At 32.7% G+C, this 18,996-nt stretch overlaps 1 protein-coding gene across 3 annotated transcripts in view; it reads left to right on the top strand.

Moving 5' to 3' along the window:
* Positions 1-18,996, top strand: part of LOC140443589 (uncharacterized) — a 224,418-nt gene that overhangs the window by 34,281 nt on the left and 171,141 nt on the right. For all 3 annotated transcript variants that reach the window (XM_072534937.1, XM_072534936.1, XM_072534935.1), the window contains exon 2: positions 1,495-1,550. In XM_072534937.1, the coding sequence (XP_072391038.1) occupies positions 1,511-1,550 (40 nt within the window). In that variant the 5' untranslated portion in view covers positions 1,495-1,510. The remainder of the gene's footprint in view (positions 1-1,494; positions 1,551-18,996) is intronic.

Below are 18,996 nucleotides of genomic sequence, written 5' to 3'. Positions count from 1 at the left end.
CATTTTTTTCTTTTTCTTCATTAGATCTACTTACTTCTTTGGTGATATGACTGACTATCGTATTTTGCAGAACCCAGTCTCTCAATTGCCGTTGTTCAATACCTAATGTAGAAATAAACATTTGTTTACAAATATGTAATCTTTCTGTACTTTCCTTCATAGATAAGAAATATTTAAATGAAATGTTTTTCTGCATGCAGCATCTTTAGAGTTTCTCGAGTATCGTGGCGATCCTATTAATACAAGACTGCGTACGTAAATTTTTCTAGAATCTCAAGATTTAAACTCCCAAAAATGTTTAAATATTGAATTTTGATATTCCTCTGTAATTTTGGAATACTGGAATTTTTGCCGAGGACCAATCAAACACGTTGTCACATAGAACATATTGCAATCAGTCACTCCGCCGGTCGACTTATAACGTTTTGCATAATAGTTTTAAAATCTAGTTTGTAATCGGATACTACTTGTATTACTAGTACTACTTGTAGTACTTGTATTTACCCGGGACGTATTGCAGGTACATAGTCAAGGTCACAAAACCACTGTTGGTAGATAAACGAAATAACCGAAATTTTTGACATAAGACGTATTGCTGTATCACCGATGACACGTTGTTGTACTGTACACTACATTAGCATCCGATGTATCTGTATACAAGATTTTATTATATATTTTTATAATTTGTAACGGGAGAAACACTTTTGACTAAGAGTAAGGATGGAAAGATGCAGAAAAATCAACTCTGACAAATAGGTACATATACTTATTTTTCATAAACTATGAATAGGCCTTTTGGTAAGATAAAATAAGGTTCGCGTATGTGGAACAGATTTAAGAGTTATTATTTACATAATTATATTGAATATTATAACTTATTATAATGAATAAAATATATATTAAATTTAACATCGTTCTAAACGTTTTACTAAATACAACACGCATGTGACTATTATTCACCCCATACACACTAGATACCATTTTACATTTAATTATGATAAATTATTAAATTACCTTTGACAAAATAAGGGCAGATATCGAGCACAGTTTTATTAATTAAATCTTGCCCAAGTACTTTCGCTCCCTAGAGCATCTTCAGGGACATTTCGTCAATTTTGGGCTATTCAACAATCGCAGAATGTCATAAACATAAAATTAAACATAAAGTTGTACATAACACTACACTAAACAAGGACAAATAGTTTAGTGTAGTGTTATGTACAACTTTATGTTTAATTTTATGTTTATGACATTCTGCGATTGTTGGATAGCCCAAAATTGACGAAATGCCCTGAAGATGCTCTAGGGAGCGAAAGTAATTGGGCAAGATTTAATTAATAAAACTGTGCTCGATATCTGCCTTTATTTTATCAAAGTTCATTTATTCGAGCATTGAACCTTATATGTATCAATTATTAAATTGTTGATAATATTTTTCCCTTATTTTATTTTTAGTTTACATCGATAACATTAATATAAAAATATTATTTTTAGTTTCAGATTCAGGATAATGAACAGGCCTTTAGGCCTTTGGATACTTCTATCAGCGGGTATGTTGCATTTTTTTTTTATCAAAAGATTAACAGTTTTAATTGATCGCTATTAATATTTAAAACTTGAAACGGTTGAAATAGAAAATAGTATATTTCAGCAATAGAAAAAATATGTGGTATATATCACAATTTGGTGACGTTTCATATATACATGTGTACAGGGTGCGGCATTACTGCGGGGAAGACCATTTACTCATTTGTCGTAAGAGATACGAAAAAACAATTGGGTAAAAGTTGCAGCATAGATAGAACCATACTTAAAAATATTTTTAAATATTCAAAGCCACCCATATTAATAGGGTGGAATAATCTTATTATTTTTGTAATGAAACACCCTGTATATTTTTACATTTTTGGATTCTTCCCGATGTTCGCGTTTTTCAATATAATTACTCTGGAGATCATAGAGGCCACCTTTTCGCTTCTTTTCTTCCATATCCACATTATCTCACGTATGTTCAACGGTCCTTCTTAAAATGATTCCGGTAATTCGTCATCCAAAAAATGTAGATACTTTTTCTGGTTTACGTGATCCTCAAAAAGAAGGGTCCTATGACATAATTTTCAGGAATTCTAGCCCAAACATTTAATGATCATGTTGTTTGACTGTGAGTGAAAATGTGGTCTAAATTAGAAGTTAAGTCATAGTGGAAATTATGTATGTTTACAATATCATTCTTGTGGAGAGTAACTTAATTTTCAAATAAACCGTATTCCGAGAAATATGCATCATTCTAAATTTGTTCCTGCGCCCACCGACAGAATTCTACTGTTTTATTAAGGTCGCGGCATATTATCATGCACGTATAGTTTCCGGCAGGTAGCGTCTCCAGTCCAGCAATTGGACTGCGCGTTCACATTTTCATACATAGAAAGTTTGGTGCGCTGAAGATGTGTTGTCGCTTTTCCAAATATTTTCTTTTTTATTTGCATCATAATAGCATTTATCATTGTATTTATATAAAATTTCTTCACCTCGTACGAGGTCAATTATTTTTTCGAAATCCATTTTAACTTCTACTATTAAACTGTAAATATCAAACTAAAGAGTATTTTTAAAAAAGAAGAGGTATCACTTCTGTGCAAGTGCTAATTGTTTATCACTTCCGTGTATTTGTCGTGTTTAATTGTCACAAAGCAATAAAAACACATGCATAAATGACAAAATAGCCTCAAATTTTTTTTTAAATACTCTGTCTAAATAATCAAAACCTAAATGTACCTAAAAAATACCTAAATACAACGAGGGGAAAACAACGGACTCCTCCTAATTTACATTATCCGTACCAACAGGTTTCGACTCGTTCCGTAGCGGTCGGCATCCGTAAAATATTGTTTTCGAATATACTAAACGGATACCTAAGGTGTCTGATACGATACATTACTGACAGTGTCAATTGTTCATATTTAAAACCATTTAAATTATATTTTTCGGTAACTAAACGCTACAGGCTGGAAACGCAACGTGTAAGATAATATGCCACGACCTTTATAGTTATCCTCATTAAGCAACTATTATGATATAGATGCATCTTGCTCTTTTTTTAAATTCTTGCTATGCTACTTTCAGAAGCATCAGCAATTTCTCTTGTGCTAATATGCGCATTCCCAGTAATATTAAAGATTAGATTTATTTTTTTTTCTTCATTTACAATAATTTTTGTTCAATCAAATTTTTCGTAACTTACGTGGTTTCGTCATTTACCCTTGAAACTATTCTAGTAAAATCAAAATAAAATGGACAGTTAAGGTTTAATTTCGTTACAGCGTTCCACCATTTGCTGATATATTTAATGGTATAGCGAACTCATGATAATCTCTAACGAAATAAAACCTTTTTCATTCATAAAAGTAAATATTTAAAATATTTACCGACAGACGCTAGAGCGACATCTACCAACGAGAATAAAAATCGGACATCGAATTCAGGATACGGCGCAAATCTGTGTTTTCAAAATGTTGCAAAACAAAACAAACGCCAGCCACTGGCATGGCGGTTTAAAATTTGTATCCACGTCACAAAAATTCGTCTAGGCAGAAATCCCTTCGTGAAAACCATTTCCTATTACTCCACTTCTTCTTCTTCATGTGCCTTGTCCGTTCCGAACGTTGGCAATCAACATGGCTATTCTGACTTTGTTTACGGCAGATCTGAATAGTTCAGCAGATGACAATCCGAACCATTGCCGCAAGTTTTGGAGCCACGAGTGTCTTCTCCTCCCTGGACCCCTTCTGCTGTCTATTTTCCCTTGAATGATCAGTTGTAGTACTCTATATTTATTATGTCTCATAACGTGACCCAAGTATTCCAACTTTCTTTTCTTTATACTTATTCCTACCTCTCTCTCTTTACCTATCCGGCGTAGTACCTCTTCGTTGGTCACGTGCTCAGTCCAGGATATACGTAATATACGTCGGTAAGCCCACATTTCGAAGGCCTCTACTTTTTTCATCATTGTTGCGGTCATTGTCCACGCCTCCATTCCATATAACAAAACCGGGAATACATAACATTTCAGAAGTCGAATTTTGAGAGGTAGGGTGAGGCTTTTAGAGGTGAAAATTTGCTTCATGCTAGTGAACGATGCTCTTGCCTTTTCTACTCTTATACGTATTTCCTTTGCTTGATCCCAATTTGAGTTAACTGTTGTTCCCAAGTAGATGTACGAATCCACGTGTTCAATTCTTTCATTGTCTAATATCAGTTGCTGTGGTGGTTGTTGGGTTTTGCTTACTAACATCCATTTGGTTTTTGTGATATTTAGTCTGAGTCCGTATTGTGCACTTGTTTTTTGTATCTTACTTATTAGGCAACTCAGTTCCTCCATGCTACTTGCTAGAATCACAGTGTCATCAGCATACCTTATGTTATTAATTATTTCTCCATTTATCTTTATGCCTTCTGTGCTTTCCTCCAGCGCTGTCTTAAATACTTCTTCTGAGTATATATTAAAGATAATAGGAGACAAGATACAGCCCTGTCGTACACCTTTCTTGATCTCAATTTTATTGGTCAATGTAGATCCTACTTTCACTTTAGCTGTTTGGCCCCAATAGAGACTCGCTATTGTTCGAATGTCTCTGTAGTCGACTCCGATCTTATGGAGAACTTCAATTATCTTTTCGTGCTTTACGTTATCGAATGCTTTTGCGTAGTCTATAAAGCATATGTACACGTCTTTGTTCATATCTCTGCAGCGCTGGATGAGTACCTGTAGACTAAAAAGTGCTTCTCTTGTCCCAAGAGAATTCCGAAACCCAAACTGCGAATCTCCAATGTTATCCTCGCATTTTTTGCTTATTCTGTTGTAAATAACCTTGGTGTATGCCTTCGAAATGTGGTTAATTAGACTTATCATCCGATGTTGATCACAAGACTTTGCTTTTGGTTTTTTCGGTATGGCAACAAAAGTTGACTCTAGCCAGTCTTCAGGAAACTCCCCGCTGTTATAAATATTGTTAAAGAGTCTGACGAGTGAGTCTAGAAATTGACTGTTTGTTTCGCACAACATTTTCAATACTTCCCCGTATACGTTATCGTTGCCTGGTCTTTTGTTATTTTTAAGACCCTTTATAGCATTCTCCACTTCTGATTTTAGAATAGAAGGGCCAGTATCATCATTGCTCAGTGTATACCCACTAGGACGGTCATCATTAAACAGTTGTTCCACATAAGTTTCCCAGATTCTAACTATTTTGTCGGGGTCTAGTTGTAGATTTCCATTATCATCGCATAGCCCTTTCGATGACCTCCACACTAGAGTAAAATGTAAAATAAAAATAAAATAGGCAGTTAAGGTTTGATTTCGTTACAACGTATCACCATTCGCTGGTATGCATATTTCATGTAATTCATATGCATATTTTATGGGCACTTTTATGGATGGAAAAGGTTCTATTTCGTTAGAGCTTACAATGAGTTCGCTCTAAGCACGCAAAGAGGCAGAAATATGCATACGTTATGTTAGGTGTAACACTTTCAATAAACTGATACTTTTTCAATAGAATAGAACAAAGATTAGATGTACTGTAAATAAAATGATTTAAATTAATGGAATTTATAATCCGTAAACATTTTATTTAATAGTTATAAATTAGTTAATTATATATTAACAAATTAAGTCCGTTAACTTCCATACACTTTCCATTTTCCAAAAATATAGAAGTAACCTTAATTATACCAGTTAAAAAATACCTAATCGATGAACACCATTGATACACGATACCAACTATCAAATATCTTGCAAACTTTTTCAAAAATTCCTTTAAAGTAGGTACTTTTTAAAACAATTTAAAAAAATTAAGACTCATTTTCAAAAATAAAAATAGTAGGTACGGAAAAGAAAATCACAGATTTATGAATATTTTAATAAAGTGCTTCTTATGTTTTGTTATACATTGTACAGTTTGTCAAAACTAGGAACGATTTTAAAAATGCTACAATGGGCACGCCCACTTGATGCGCAGCAAAATTGCTGGAAATTATCTGGATTTTCGAATTAAGTTACCTGTTTGTTTGTTAATATTTTAAAATGACGTAGTATTTGGTTTTTGGTATTTGATATTTTAATTGTTTTGATACTTGTATATTATCGTGACCGACATCTTTTTTCTGTTCTCGAAAAAGCATTGTACACTCTAAATATTGTGATGGACTCAAATTGTACGGGTTTTCCAAAAACGGTGCAAACACAAAACACGATTAGTTAATTCTGATTCTGGATTGCAGCCCACGATTGCATTGTTACTTAATTTTGTCACCTAACAAAACTGGCTTAAAAACAAAAATAAAGAATATTTTTCCACACACAACCACGTTTAGCAAATAGTTCAAGCTGTAGGGGCGCAGATAAATGATTTTGAGCATTAATTGGATGCCTGGAGTAACCTCCAAGTGCGTGCAACTCCAAACTGTTGTTTATACCTGTTTTTAATTTCCATGAACTCTCGGATAACTCTTGGTTTATAGAAGCGAATGGGAGCTATGGTTCTGGAGTTTTGAAAATCAATTTTGTGGCCTGTATGAAGATGGTGTTGAACTAGAGCTGAAATTGAGTCAGAATTGCGAACAGAAATGAAATGTTCGTAAATTCTATTTTGGATTCTACGATTTGTTTGGCCTATATAGGATCGGGGGCAGTCTGCACAAGGAATTTCATAAACTCCGTGTTGTTCATTTGGAATGTTGTCTTTGATTGATCGGACAAGGGATGAAAGTTCTCGTTGGGGGGTAAATAATGTTTTTATTTCTCTTGATTTTGGAATTTTGTCGATTTTGTCAGTGACACCTTTAATGTAAGAAAGAAAAGCTTTCGTATGATGAGGAGTCTTTGGATTCTGGATTGAGTGGGAGATTGTTGTATTAATCTTAGCCTTAGGTTTAATTATACTAACCGCGAAAACCTTTCGGAACATCGGAACATTTGTGTATATATATATATATATAATGTATATGTATATATATATATATATTTATATACATATATATATATATATGTATATATATATTTATATATATATATATATATATATATATATATATATATATATATATATATATATAATATGCTTTGAAGCTATAAGTGTAATATATAAAAGAGAGACCAGAAACAGCTGTATTCTTTACAAAAAAGCGGAGGGAATTGCTACAAGAATGATCCAACCAGATATAACATGCTCTCAGTGTATGTATAGACATTTTAGTATTAGGAATTAGTAACTTAACTTAATGGTTAAAAATTAAAAAAGACGCTTTAGTTTAGTTATGTACCTACGTAGTACGTAGAGAACTACTTATATTATGTTTAAGTAATAAAGAGAGTTTTAAGAGCTTTAAGTAATAAAGAGAGAGAAATTAATAGAGTTTTTAGTAATAAAAACTTGATTTTTCTTTGCCATGGTATTCTATTCACTAAATCCTGTCATATATGAGATAACCCTGTCGAACGACCTTGTTATATTTTAAGTATTTTAGGTACTATACGCTTAAAGTCTTTTTGACAATTCACCCACTGACTTCAACCCTTTATTATGTATTTCCTGAGCTGCCCTCTTTTCAACGACCCCTCATACTTGACGATCCAACTAGCCGTTTTTGAGCTGAACGACGACAGATTGGAAGTGAAGGGAATAGCTCAACCGCCGCAACTTCTACTACAATTTAAACAAATTAAGCTAACTCCACTTCTGTTGGTCATGGAAAACTTTTTTATCATTTTCTTGACGTCAGCTTTAAAAATCAATAAGTTAAAAATATGTGTAATGTATAGGCAGCGCTGTAGCTTACTTAATTTATAAGGAACAAATCGTCCCTATTTCCAAGCAATAAATAAATGATTTAAACATTTTTTAAGCAAATATTTATATTTCAACATTTATACTCCGTTTAGAATTAGATCTCTATCTTTTTAAAAAAAAAAAACATTTAAGAATTTTTATTAACAATTAATCGTATCTCGAAAAGGAATTTACCGTTCTAATCTTACGAAGTCTTATTCGATTTGTAATTAAAAGAGATACCATATAATGCTTTTTACATAATAAAAATGAATTTTTACAAAGGTTATTTTAAAAATAAAAAAATGGCGAAAAATTGACATATTTGCATTTTCAATGATTATTTTGGCATTAATTATTCGTCAAATTTAATGTAATATAGCTCGAATTAAAGCTTTTTTTATTTACTTTCATAATGTATACTTATTTACCCTAAAATATTGATTAAGACACTTTTTCTCTACAGCTTGAGCTAAAATAGAACATTTGTTGTACCTCTTCAATGTAAAATTTAAGAAAAGTTGTTAAAAAAACACTATCTCCTACTGCACTAATACTAATTTATTATTGTTATTTCGTTTTCATTCCATTACATGATATTTTTGATTGCTGAATAAAATTGTAGCTCTAATTAGATCTAAAAATGTGTTTTCATCATAGTTTTTCAATGTGCATTACCTTTAAGGTCTTATGAATGCTAGGATGCTTTCTTAGCTATCTAGATGGAACATAAAAGTTTAAGCTTGCCAAAATCTCTTGATTATAAATAAAGCCTTTAATGTTTACATTTTGTTTTCTGGTTATAAGATAATCATTGCGTTAATAATACAGAAAATGCATACGTATTTCATGTTGCGAAATGTTTCTTTTGCAAGTTGCTAGTTTGTCCATTTAAGACATAACTGACAGCAGTGGGCTAAAAACTATTTAATATTATAGAAGCTATTGTTTGAGAGATGTTCTAGTGTTACTAGAAATTAACTTGTAACATTTCTTAACAAAATAATTACGCTTGTCCATCTTCTTATTTTCCACAACAAGATTTTTACTGATAGTACATAGATTTCACTTAACTACAGAAAAAAAGGAAGTACTAAATTTTGTTAAACTTTATTTGAGAAACAAACAATGTAAATTAAATGTTCCAAACTTGGCCATAAAATAAAAATAACAGAAAACAACTTGTTAATAGTCACATAAAAAAATAAATTACTTTGTATGTGTAACACCAAAGATATCGGTAAAACAAACATGTTCTAAATAAACGCAGTCAAATTATAATAGACTTTCCATTTCGTAGTATATACGCCTTGTTTCGGAAATAGTCTGACTTTTACTGTTATGTAGGACTATTACGACACGGTCATTGGATATTATTTAATAAGAATTTAGTACGTGTAAACAGGTATTGTCGAGGTATCGATATAATATTATGAAATGAAACAAAAAATGCATATGCTGTTCATATAACTGGGCTAATTAGCTGCTACTAAATTTGGTTCCGTTAATCACTAGTGTATAAATGCGTGTATAAATTCTTAATAGCAGCTAGATTAAAATAGTTGTTTGATTTTCATAATTCAAAATTTTGTTAGCTTTCACTGACTTTTATACAATTCTGAGTATGCACGTTTGAAACGTGTACATCAAAGTTTCCAAAAGGAAGACACCTTATTTAGTGATCTTTCACCGTAGCAAATTCGTCTAATTTTGATATCTTTATAACATATGTCCACTGATTACTCGACTTAAAAAACTGCATTCATTTTTTACTTCCCTACTCAAGTCAATATGCCCCGAGGACTTAATTAGACCAGCCGCTGTATTCTTTCTCTTTATCACACCTGCAAATCTGCATCTTTTTCGTGTTTAAATTATCTATTTATATTACATGTTTGTACATAAAGAAATCTTAATTCAATAAAATATGTTACAAATCTATTATGAACACATACCAATGTTCCATAATTAACACTTTTAGGAACATATTTTTTTTGAAAATCGTGACAAAAATAAAGTATTATTCAGATTTATATTATTCGTTGCGGATTGAGTTCCATTTTAATTTTTTGTATTCATTTTTTATTTTGGATACATTTTGTTATAATTCTAGTGCTGACATAAATGATACAAGGTACCTATTTAACTAAACAAATTTTAACTACTGGTTTGATTTGAAAAAATCTTACACACTATACTTTTACACAATTGCTAATATAATAAACTACAAACTTTAAAAAAATTATGCAAAATGAGCACCATTTGTCTGAATATAGCAACGACGTCTGTTAGACCATTTATCCATCACTGTACGGATGACATCTTCAAAAGGGAAATTGTTCACAGCTTCTACCAGCACCTGATTTAATGACTCCACGTTATTGTGTCGTCTTGTATAGGCCATACACTCTAAAACTCACCACAAGTTTTAGTCAAGTGAATTAAGGTCTGGGCTGGCTGGTGGTCAATCGTCACTACTAATAAGTTTAGATACATGATTTTTAAGCCACTGCTGAGCAGTGTTGGCCTTTTGCGCAAGTGCAAAGTCCTGTTGAAATACCCATGGTCTATTTTGAAAGATAGTGTAGTTTAGGAGCTCCACTAAATTTATTACAATGTCCCGTTGATAATTTCTGGCCGCTGTTTTAACGTCCTTTTTACAAAAATGTAAAGAAGTGACGCCTTCATAGGATAGTCCCCACCAAACCATCACTGAGGCGGAATAATGATCTCGTTCGATCCTTAGCACTAGTACGCGCATAAACTCTATTGTTTTGCTTATTGAAAGTTTCTTCCAAAATAAAACAAATTTCATCTGTAAAATGGATTTCTTTGTAACGCCATTTACAGTACAACGACAACAAGCGTCTTGATTTTTTTTCTATTTTGTTTTAATACAACGATGAGGCGTTGCCCTATTTATCGTTTGAAAGCGCCAAGTCCCAAGTCTTGTTTGGTAATGCGGCCCATGGTTCTCGGCGCAATATCCATTTCCCAAACCATGATTTTTTATTTTCGAACAGAATTTTGGTTAATTCTTGACTTAACTGCGTTAATAATCTGTGGCGTACGAGCCACGCGAGGCCGGCCGGATCTTTTATGGTCACTTACTCCTCCCGTATCCAAAAATAACTTACCAACACTATACACAAAAACACGTGTAATATTTAATGGTTTTAGTAATTCAAAAATACGAGCTCTTTCTATACCCTACTTATGAAGAGCAATGACATCGATACGATTCTCTTTGTCTATCCACTTCATCGTAACGGCTCAAATTAGACTCAAATGTTTTGACGCATCTGTAGCGTACATATCGACTGTCAGTAATTTCAACATAACTTTTAACTGCGTTAAGTTTGTCAGCCGTACAAATCGCGTTTGCACTTGTATCGATATTTATGGCAGGACTATGTATATAGCTGTTTGGCATTTAAAATTAAAATGTTACTATACTCCGTTCATTCCCAAGGTACGCTCGAGATCACACCCATCGGTGGGTATGTCGTGTCATCGCAGCTTGTCATTGTCAAGCTCTGGGGGAATATAACATTGGCACGGCAGGAGCGCACTACCGTGCCTGGCCTTATTTCGTCTTAACTCGTGGGAACACAGATGGAAAACGAGATGATCAAATAGAAAACACATCGCTTAGTAAAGTTGCCAAAAATGAAATTCTTCTGAGATTATAAATACAAACACAAGGATCACAGAGACGACTCCAGTTGCGGATTCTATCTCCTCTCCAAATACTCAGCCAGAAGGTGTTCCGAGAGGAACAAACTCTGAACCAGGTATCAAAACAAACCTTTCTGATGCTCAACAATAGATGAAGAGGAAGGCAAAACTGGCTGCTGGGACAAAGACTACAGCAAATCCACATAAAATCAAAGAGAAGGTACCCGCAAAACCCGACGGTACAAAGAGACCTCGGGAGAAAACCATTACCCTCCTCTGCAACTTCTTCTACTTTAGGTGCCGTGTCCATATTCACACGTTGGCCGTCATTATGTTTACAATTTCCTGAAACCTATCTCTATCGGCTACTGCGTGAAATAATTCTTTTACTGTCTGTGGTACCACACCATTGTCTAATATTCTTCTTCTTAAAGTGCCCTCTCCTCAATGGAGGTTGGCTACTACAATTTTAAAACCTTCTCTATCTTCAGCTGTTCTTATTAGCTGTTCAAAATTTAGCCCTGTCCATTGTCGGATGTTTCTGAGCCACGATAGTCTTTTCCTTCCTAGGCCTCTCTTTCCCTCAATTTTTCCTTTCACTATAAGTTAATGTCTAATATTACTGTCTAATATTACATAACCATAAAAGGTTATGTATACCATATTTCTTTCGACCAATCCATCTATATTCCCCCAATTTTCCTTGTATTATAAGGCGAAATAGATGGTATTTGGGTTATCTAATTATATTATGCCCGAAGTATTCTGTGTTTCTCCTCTTTATGATGTTTTTGAGCAGACGTTCTGAATTAATTATTTTAACATCTTCATTTGAAATGTGCGAAACTCATGATATTTATAGGATTCGTGAATAGCACCACAATTCGAATGCTTCTAATTTGTTCAGCATTATGGTGTTTAATGTCCATGTCTCACAACCATACAAAAGGATAGACCACACATAACATTTCAGGACTTTCTTGCGAATATGCAGTGACAAGTTTCTGTTACATAAAACTGGTTTCCAGGTCATAAAAACCTTACGTGATATTTCAATCCTAGTTATTATTTCGTCAACAGAGTTACAGTTTAGATTTAACCAGCTGCCAAGGAATTTAAAATTATTTACGCGTTCTATCTCCTCTTCATTAAGTGAAAACAGACATTGATCTATATTGTTCTTTCCAACCGCCATCCACTTTGTCTTTGAAATGTTAATTTTAAGTCCTTCGATAACTTACTTCACTGACTAGACTTAAAGAAACGGCTGTATCTTCAGCGTATCTGATGTTTTTGATTACTTCTCCGCCTAGTGTTACTCTTTTTTGTCTCGCATCCAAAACTTTCTTAGAGATTTCTTCAGAGTATAAATTAAAAAGACTTGGTAACAAAACACAACCCTGTCGCACTCCACGTTTGATGGGTAGTTTTTCAGTACGCCCATCTCCAATTTGGATAGAGGCTACTTGATTGTAATATAAGTATTTTAGCAGTCTTATATTATAGTAGTGGTCAAGTCCTGCTTCTTTATGTCAATGAAATAAACATAAACGTTCTTTCGGAACTCACAGGCTTTTTATAAGAGAACGCGCATACAAAATAGTGCCTTTCTATTTCCTAGACCATTTCTAAATTCAAATTGCTTATTACCTATTCTACTTTCGCATAGAAGAAATACTCTGATTTGTTTGGTATTGTTATAAACAGTGACTCCAACCGATTATCTGGTATTTTTCCTTCTCTGTAAATATTGTTAAAGAAAGTAGTTAAGTAGGTAATGTTTATACATCCAAAAGTTTAAGTAGTTTAGCAGGGATTTGATCTGGTCCAGGTACTTTAATATTTCTGGCTTGCTGTATTGCCTGCAACAAAGTCTATGTCATATATCAATGTCACGAAAATATTCAGGATGTCAGTGGCACACAGACACCATCCTGATACTTAACTAAATTTGGCTCAGGTAGACGGGATCATCAACAAACTGGAACAAGCAGTGGATGAAGATCTTTTTGGAAGTCACAATCAACTTTTGTAGTTCTACAGAACATCGTTAAGCGCAGAGACCCTGTGGGGAAACTATAAATAAAACCTTTAATAAAATTGAATTTTTTATCACCATACATCTATTTATACATTCTTATTTTATCCTTGCGTGAATTAGTGCCTTTAGAACGTAGCTTATTGAGCTTAAAATGTAAATATGTTGAATTGTTTAGGACTTAATATTTTATCACGCTAGAATTGACAATTAAGTGTTATATTAATCATTTTATATCTATACAATTTACCAGTTTTGCTTAGATATTGTAGTGGTCTTGTAAATTTCGGAGTTGATGGTCCACTATATTTTTCAGGGATAATACTAAGAATTGTTGTTCTGTTAACATTGCTGCTATATTGAGCAATTTGACAGTTCAATTTACAATTAAAGTAGAAGAACTTGTTTGCCTACTGAGCATATACCAATTTAGTTTTCTTCAGAATGTTCTTTTCTTTATTTATATCGATTAAATTTGCTTTTGTTTTAATAGAGTTTAGTAGTTAACAAATTAAATCTCTAATATTTCTAAAATACATACGGAGTACACCTAAATAATAATTGCATCAATAAAATGTCTTTAAAATTCTCGAAAAAAAAAAGTTCCTTAATTTAACATTCCTTTCTCTCTATCTATATCTTCTGATTTATGGACGACAACTATTCCAAGAATCTCAAGTCAAGCCCCTATTTAAAAAGCATTGAGAATAAATAAATAAAAACCATTCACTTGGTGATTGTGCAGTAATGACATTTTTCTTCTAATCATAATACTTGCACTTGTGCAACAATATAAGAAAAAGGTTAGGTCTATTTGCATATTTGTCTTATACCTCTTTCATAAGACTCTAATCAAATATTTCTTTTGTTTATTTAACATGGTAAATATTAATTATCATTTTACTGATAATGAAGGATACTGTCTGTTGACATTATGTTAGTATTCCTACTCGAAGGTTCTTTTCTATCATGTTCTTACAGTAATTTTATAATTTTTTAAAATAAGTAGTTAATCATTCGATAGCTAAATTAAAATCTGTCACCAAAGAGAAAGAATTATTATTGAAATAGCGTGATCATGATTTTAGGTTCAAACATCAGGGACTGCAAGTTGCCTTAGACATTATTTTTTATTGTACCACCTTATTGGTTGGTTTAAATTCAAATTCAATGTGTATAGAATATTTTTTCATTTCGAGACATTTTAGCGGTGCGCGTTGCATGCAAAGACGTGTCCTAAAGGTGAGAGACATTTGCATCTTCTTAACAATTCGAACCATACACTTCTTGCATAATTCTGCACTTAAATTGTAAAATGCATATTTTTCACTTAAGATACGCCTTAAAGAAACTAGACTACTTCCTGACGCAGTTTCTGACCGGACGTGGTAGTGTGGTGGTAGTTTTGGCACCTTCACAAATAGAATTTAGAATAGGCAAATCTGCCTCGGCAGACTGTACTGTTTGTGGGGTACCGGACGCTCTCGCCCACATTTTTAACTGCTAGAGATGGGCAAATGAGAGGGGAGATTTCGAGGAGCGAATGGGTTTCGGGTTAGATGAAAGAAACATGGTAAACATAATGTTGAGAGGAGAGAAAGAATGGAGAGAAGTACACTGTCTGATTTCTGGGGTGATGAAGAAAAAGGAACAGGAGGACAGAGGAGGAAATTAAACCAGGGATATAAAATTTATGGTTAATATTATTTATTAGTTTATGACCTAACGTCTGAAATATTTTCTAATTTACGGTAATAGGTATGGTTATTTATAAGTTTTTAGTTTTTTATTTTAGTTGTTTATTGAGTGCCAAGACCACCTTTCTGGAACGGTGGTTAAGGTTTTAGCTGGAACACGGTTAATCCGGCACTATCCTGGGGTCTTCTGGTCTTAAAGTATCTTACTTGGCCGAAAAATGCCAGGGTGTCTTGATAAGTTCTTAAGCTCTTACTGAAATCTGGCAATAAGGCAATTAAAAAAAAGATACGCCTTTAAAAGTGCAGAGATCAACAAAGGGACGCCCATGTATATTTCATGGATTATGAGAAGGCATTTGGTAGGATGCAATATGCTAAGCTAATAGAAAAACTATCATAAAACCACAGTTGATAAACGAAACGTACGACTAATGAAACATTTATATTGGAGGTAGAAGGTAAATGTAAAAGTTAGGAATTACAAGTACGGAATGCCAAATAGAACAGAGAGGCAGTGTTGCGTTCTGTCGCCAATATTGTTTAATTTACATATATTCTGACAAAATTTTTAAGCAAGCCTCAAAAGATCAAATTTTCAGGAGTTTGACGTTAATGGTGAAATGACCAAATTTATGACCTCCATGGACAACAAATTAAAAGAATAGTTAAATCATGATCAAAGAAAAGTTGTGTTACGGAACAAATGGACTTCGATAAGGGAATCAGACATATTAATTGACTTGGCTCGTTCAACTTTATCAAGACGAAATTTTCTTTCTTTAATAATAACATCAACCCAAAACTACGACAGAGGATGGTAAAATGTTACATATTGTCAACGTTCTTGTAGGAAACTGAAACCTTATGCCTGATTTTTACGTTATTTCACGTATCACTTGAACCTAAATTAGTTATATTAAGGTAATTCAATTTTTAACTTGTCTTCTTCAAATATGTTTTCTATGAGTCAAGATCCTTTTTAAACTACTGGTAGAACCAATCGGATTTAATATTTTCATGGTAGTTGCAAGATTTTTGCAACTCTAATATTAAAAACCCATTTTCAAGCAATCCAGTACCACTTTTTATTTGAAAAATAATTAAAAATTCCAAAAGGACGTCTTAACTCAATTAAAACAAAATGATGAATGACCGACGCTTAATTTTTGTTTGTCTATTTAAATCCTTTTATAGAATAGTCCCTCCTTAAGACACTTGAGCTTTCATTTTTCTTCCTGCCACGCGTTTACTCTTGCACATAATTTTTACAGTCGTTTTTAGATATCTATAGGGCCATATAAACAGTAAACATTGATAGTATTATTGTAAGAGAACTGCATATTCCTACCAAATCCGTAAGATTCAATATTACCCCTTCGCACCATTTTTATTTTAACCTAATAAGTACCACTTCATTCACGAGCTAACACTTATTTTTTTAACATAGTTAAAGTAAAAACACTAATTTGATAGGGACACATAGAGGTTTTATGTGTGTCTTTGTTGTGAGTCTGTTATTTTCCTGTATAGTATAGTACAGGAATTCATGTGAGACGGCGGATTTCGGCGGATTGGTAGAAATCTTAACATGTCAGAGGAAAACCGTTATAAGTATAGAAATAAAAACAAAAAAATTTCTATTAATGAGTCTGTACTCAAATTAAAGTATAGGGTTCAAACGTTCGCAGAAATTGATAAAACATGAACACTAGCGCAATATAGGTGATCAAAAGATAAAGTTAATTATAAATCTACCTGTATCATTAAATAGCGTTGTGTGTAGGCATTCTTAATAAATAGCTAGTAAATAAATAATTACCTAGTAGTGATTTTTAACAATACTATGCGTCTATAATAGATAGCCAATGCATATTTAAAAATATAGCTAACTGGAGATTGTAAATTTCTTTAGAAAAATAACGATCTCTCACTTATAAGCCGAGTACAATTAGCTGGCGTGGCGGACTATAATGTGCCTCTTTTGAAGTGCTGTATTAAGAGGGCAACAAATAATTACTCTGAAGTCGTAAGTTATTCTCTCGTTATAGACGTTGAAGTTTCAAATACTTTTCTTCTATAATATATATATTCCTGCAGATAATATCCATTACCAAAAATTAAGATTCTTCCAAAGTGATTGATTCGAGGCAATTTTAATTTGCAACTTTTTGTATAAACCAACGACTCTCAAATTTTATTCTAATTAATCTTATTTAATTTAATTTAAAGGATAGTCCCTTAGGAAAAGACTATAAAAACATGATAGCTTGTATCTTCTATTAAATGTGTTAGCATGTTTCAGAAGACTAACCCGTTTAGTGGGTATTAACATGGATATTTTTGGATTTTCATCAATCATATGTTAGGCATTTTAATTCGTATCCTGTAGATGGTATTATGGAAGCCTCTACGTTTATTAATCTTTATTTTATCAGTACGTTTAAACGATCGAAGACTTTTAGTTGTTTTAATAGATACTACCAGTGTCTATGAATTACTGCATAGAATTTGTACAGTAACTTTGTTCATATAATTAAATACCAAGTGATCAATTACTTTATGTTATGCAACATAATAATAAAGTTATTTTTAACGTGCAACGGTACAAATCAATAAATTCTTAATAGATGCTACTATCATTAAAAATAAACATTTCTCGAAACATAAAGTTAAGACACATACACGTCGCAACAAAAATTTTGTTTAGAAGCATAAAGTCTTATGCACTCCTTTCATTCACTTTACTCCTTCAGGCATTACAAATTATAAAATATCTAGGGATTCATTTTGAACTTAATTTATGTTTGCTTTCCAATAAAGTGTCACACCCTTGTTCTGTATATTTTTTACATGAAGATATAAAGATAAATATAAGTATGTATTGACTTGCAAATGATATGCATACCAAGCAGGACGTGGTAAATCTTCTTCGAAAGGCCATCAGCAATCTCTTTGTAGATAGCATTCGCTAAACTAACAAAATTAATATTTCATGGAACGGTGGACACACCTTGACTGTTTAATTTTTTATTCTTTGACTTCTGCAAAGACTGTAACGGTTATTTTATTCCTTTTTGAAGCGTATAAATCTTGCACGAATAAATATTTATTAAAACTACATACAGTAGGATTTTTTTGGCCGATTGTGCCAGTTGATAGAAAGAAAATAGTTTTTAATTCAACAATCAATAAGTGCAGCTTCATACAGGGCCCGTCTAAAGTCTGAACTAAGAAGCATCTATTTATAGTTTTTATAATGTTTAAGCGACGTGATATTTAAAAAGAAGAACGCGAACTATTTTGTCTGATAATTTTAAATGGAAACATATTGCAAGTAATACATCAATATATATATATATATATATATATATATATATATATATATATATATATATATATGCGACTTGTGCATCAATATAAAGTATGTTCTTGGATATTTGCAATTATGTTGTACCGTTTTAAAACGGTGAAGGTTCTAGATTCATATTCATGTTCCTATTGAGCATATGACATGTGTTAGATCATTTGACAAGTCATATAGTGGTCATTTCCTTGTAAATCCGTAGGCGGTGATCTCCAATAAACGATGTACACCGCGTACAACGTTACCGCAATTCGTCTCATCTGTATACGGCGTAACGCTATACGCGGAGTACGGTGTTTATTAGAGACCACCGCCTTAAACTTCATCCAATTAGACGTTGTAATTCCTGCATTTGCGTTACTGGTTTATCGGGATAGTAGAGAATAATAA

This window comes from Diabrotica undecimpunctata, chromosome 6 (genome assembly GCF_040954645.1).
Source record: "Diabrotica undecimpunctata isolate CICGRU chromosome 6, icDiaUnde3, whole genome shotgun sequence".
NCBI lineage: Eukaryota > Metazoa > Arthropoda > Insecta > Coleoptera > Chrysomelidae > Diabrotica > Diabrotica undecimpunctata.
Note: the sequence above shows the minus strand (reverse complement) of the source record. Positions and strands in the feature narration are given on the sequence as shown.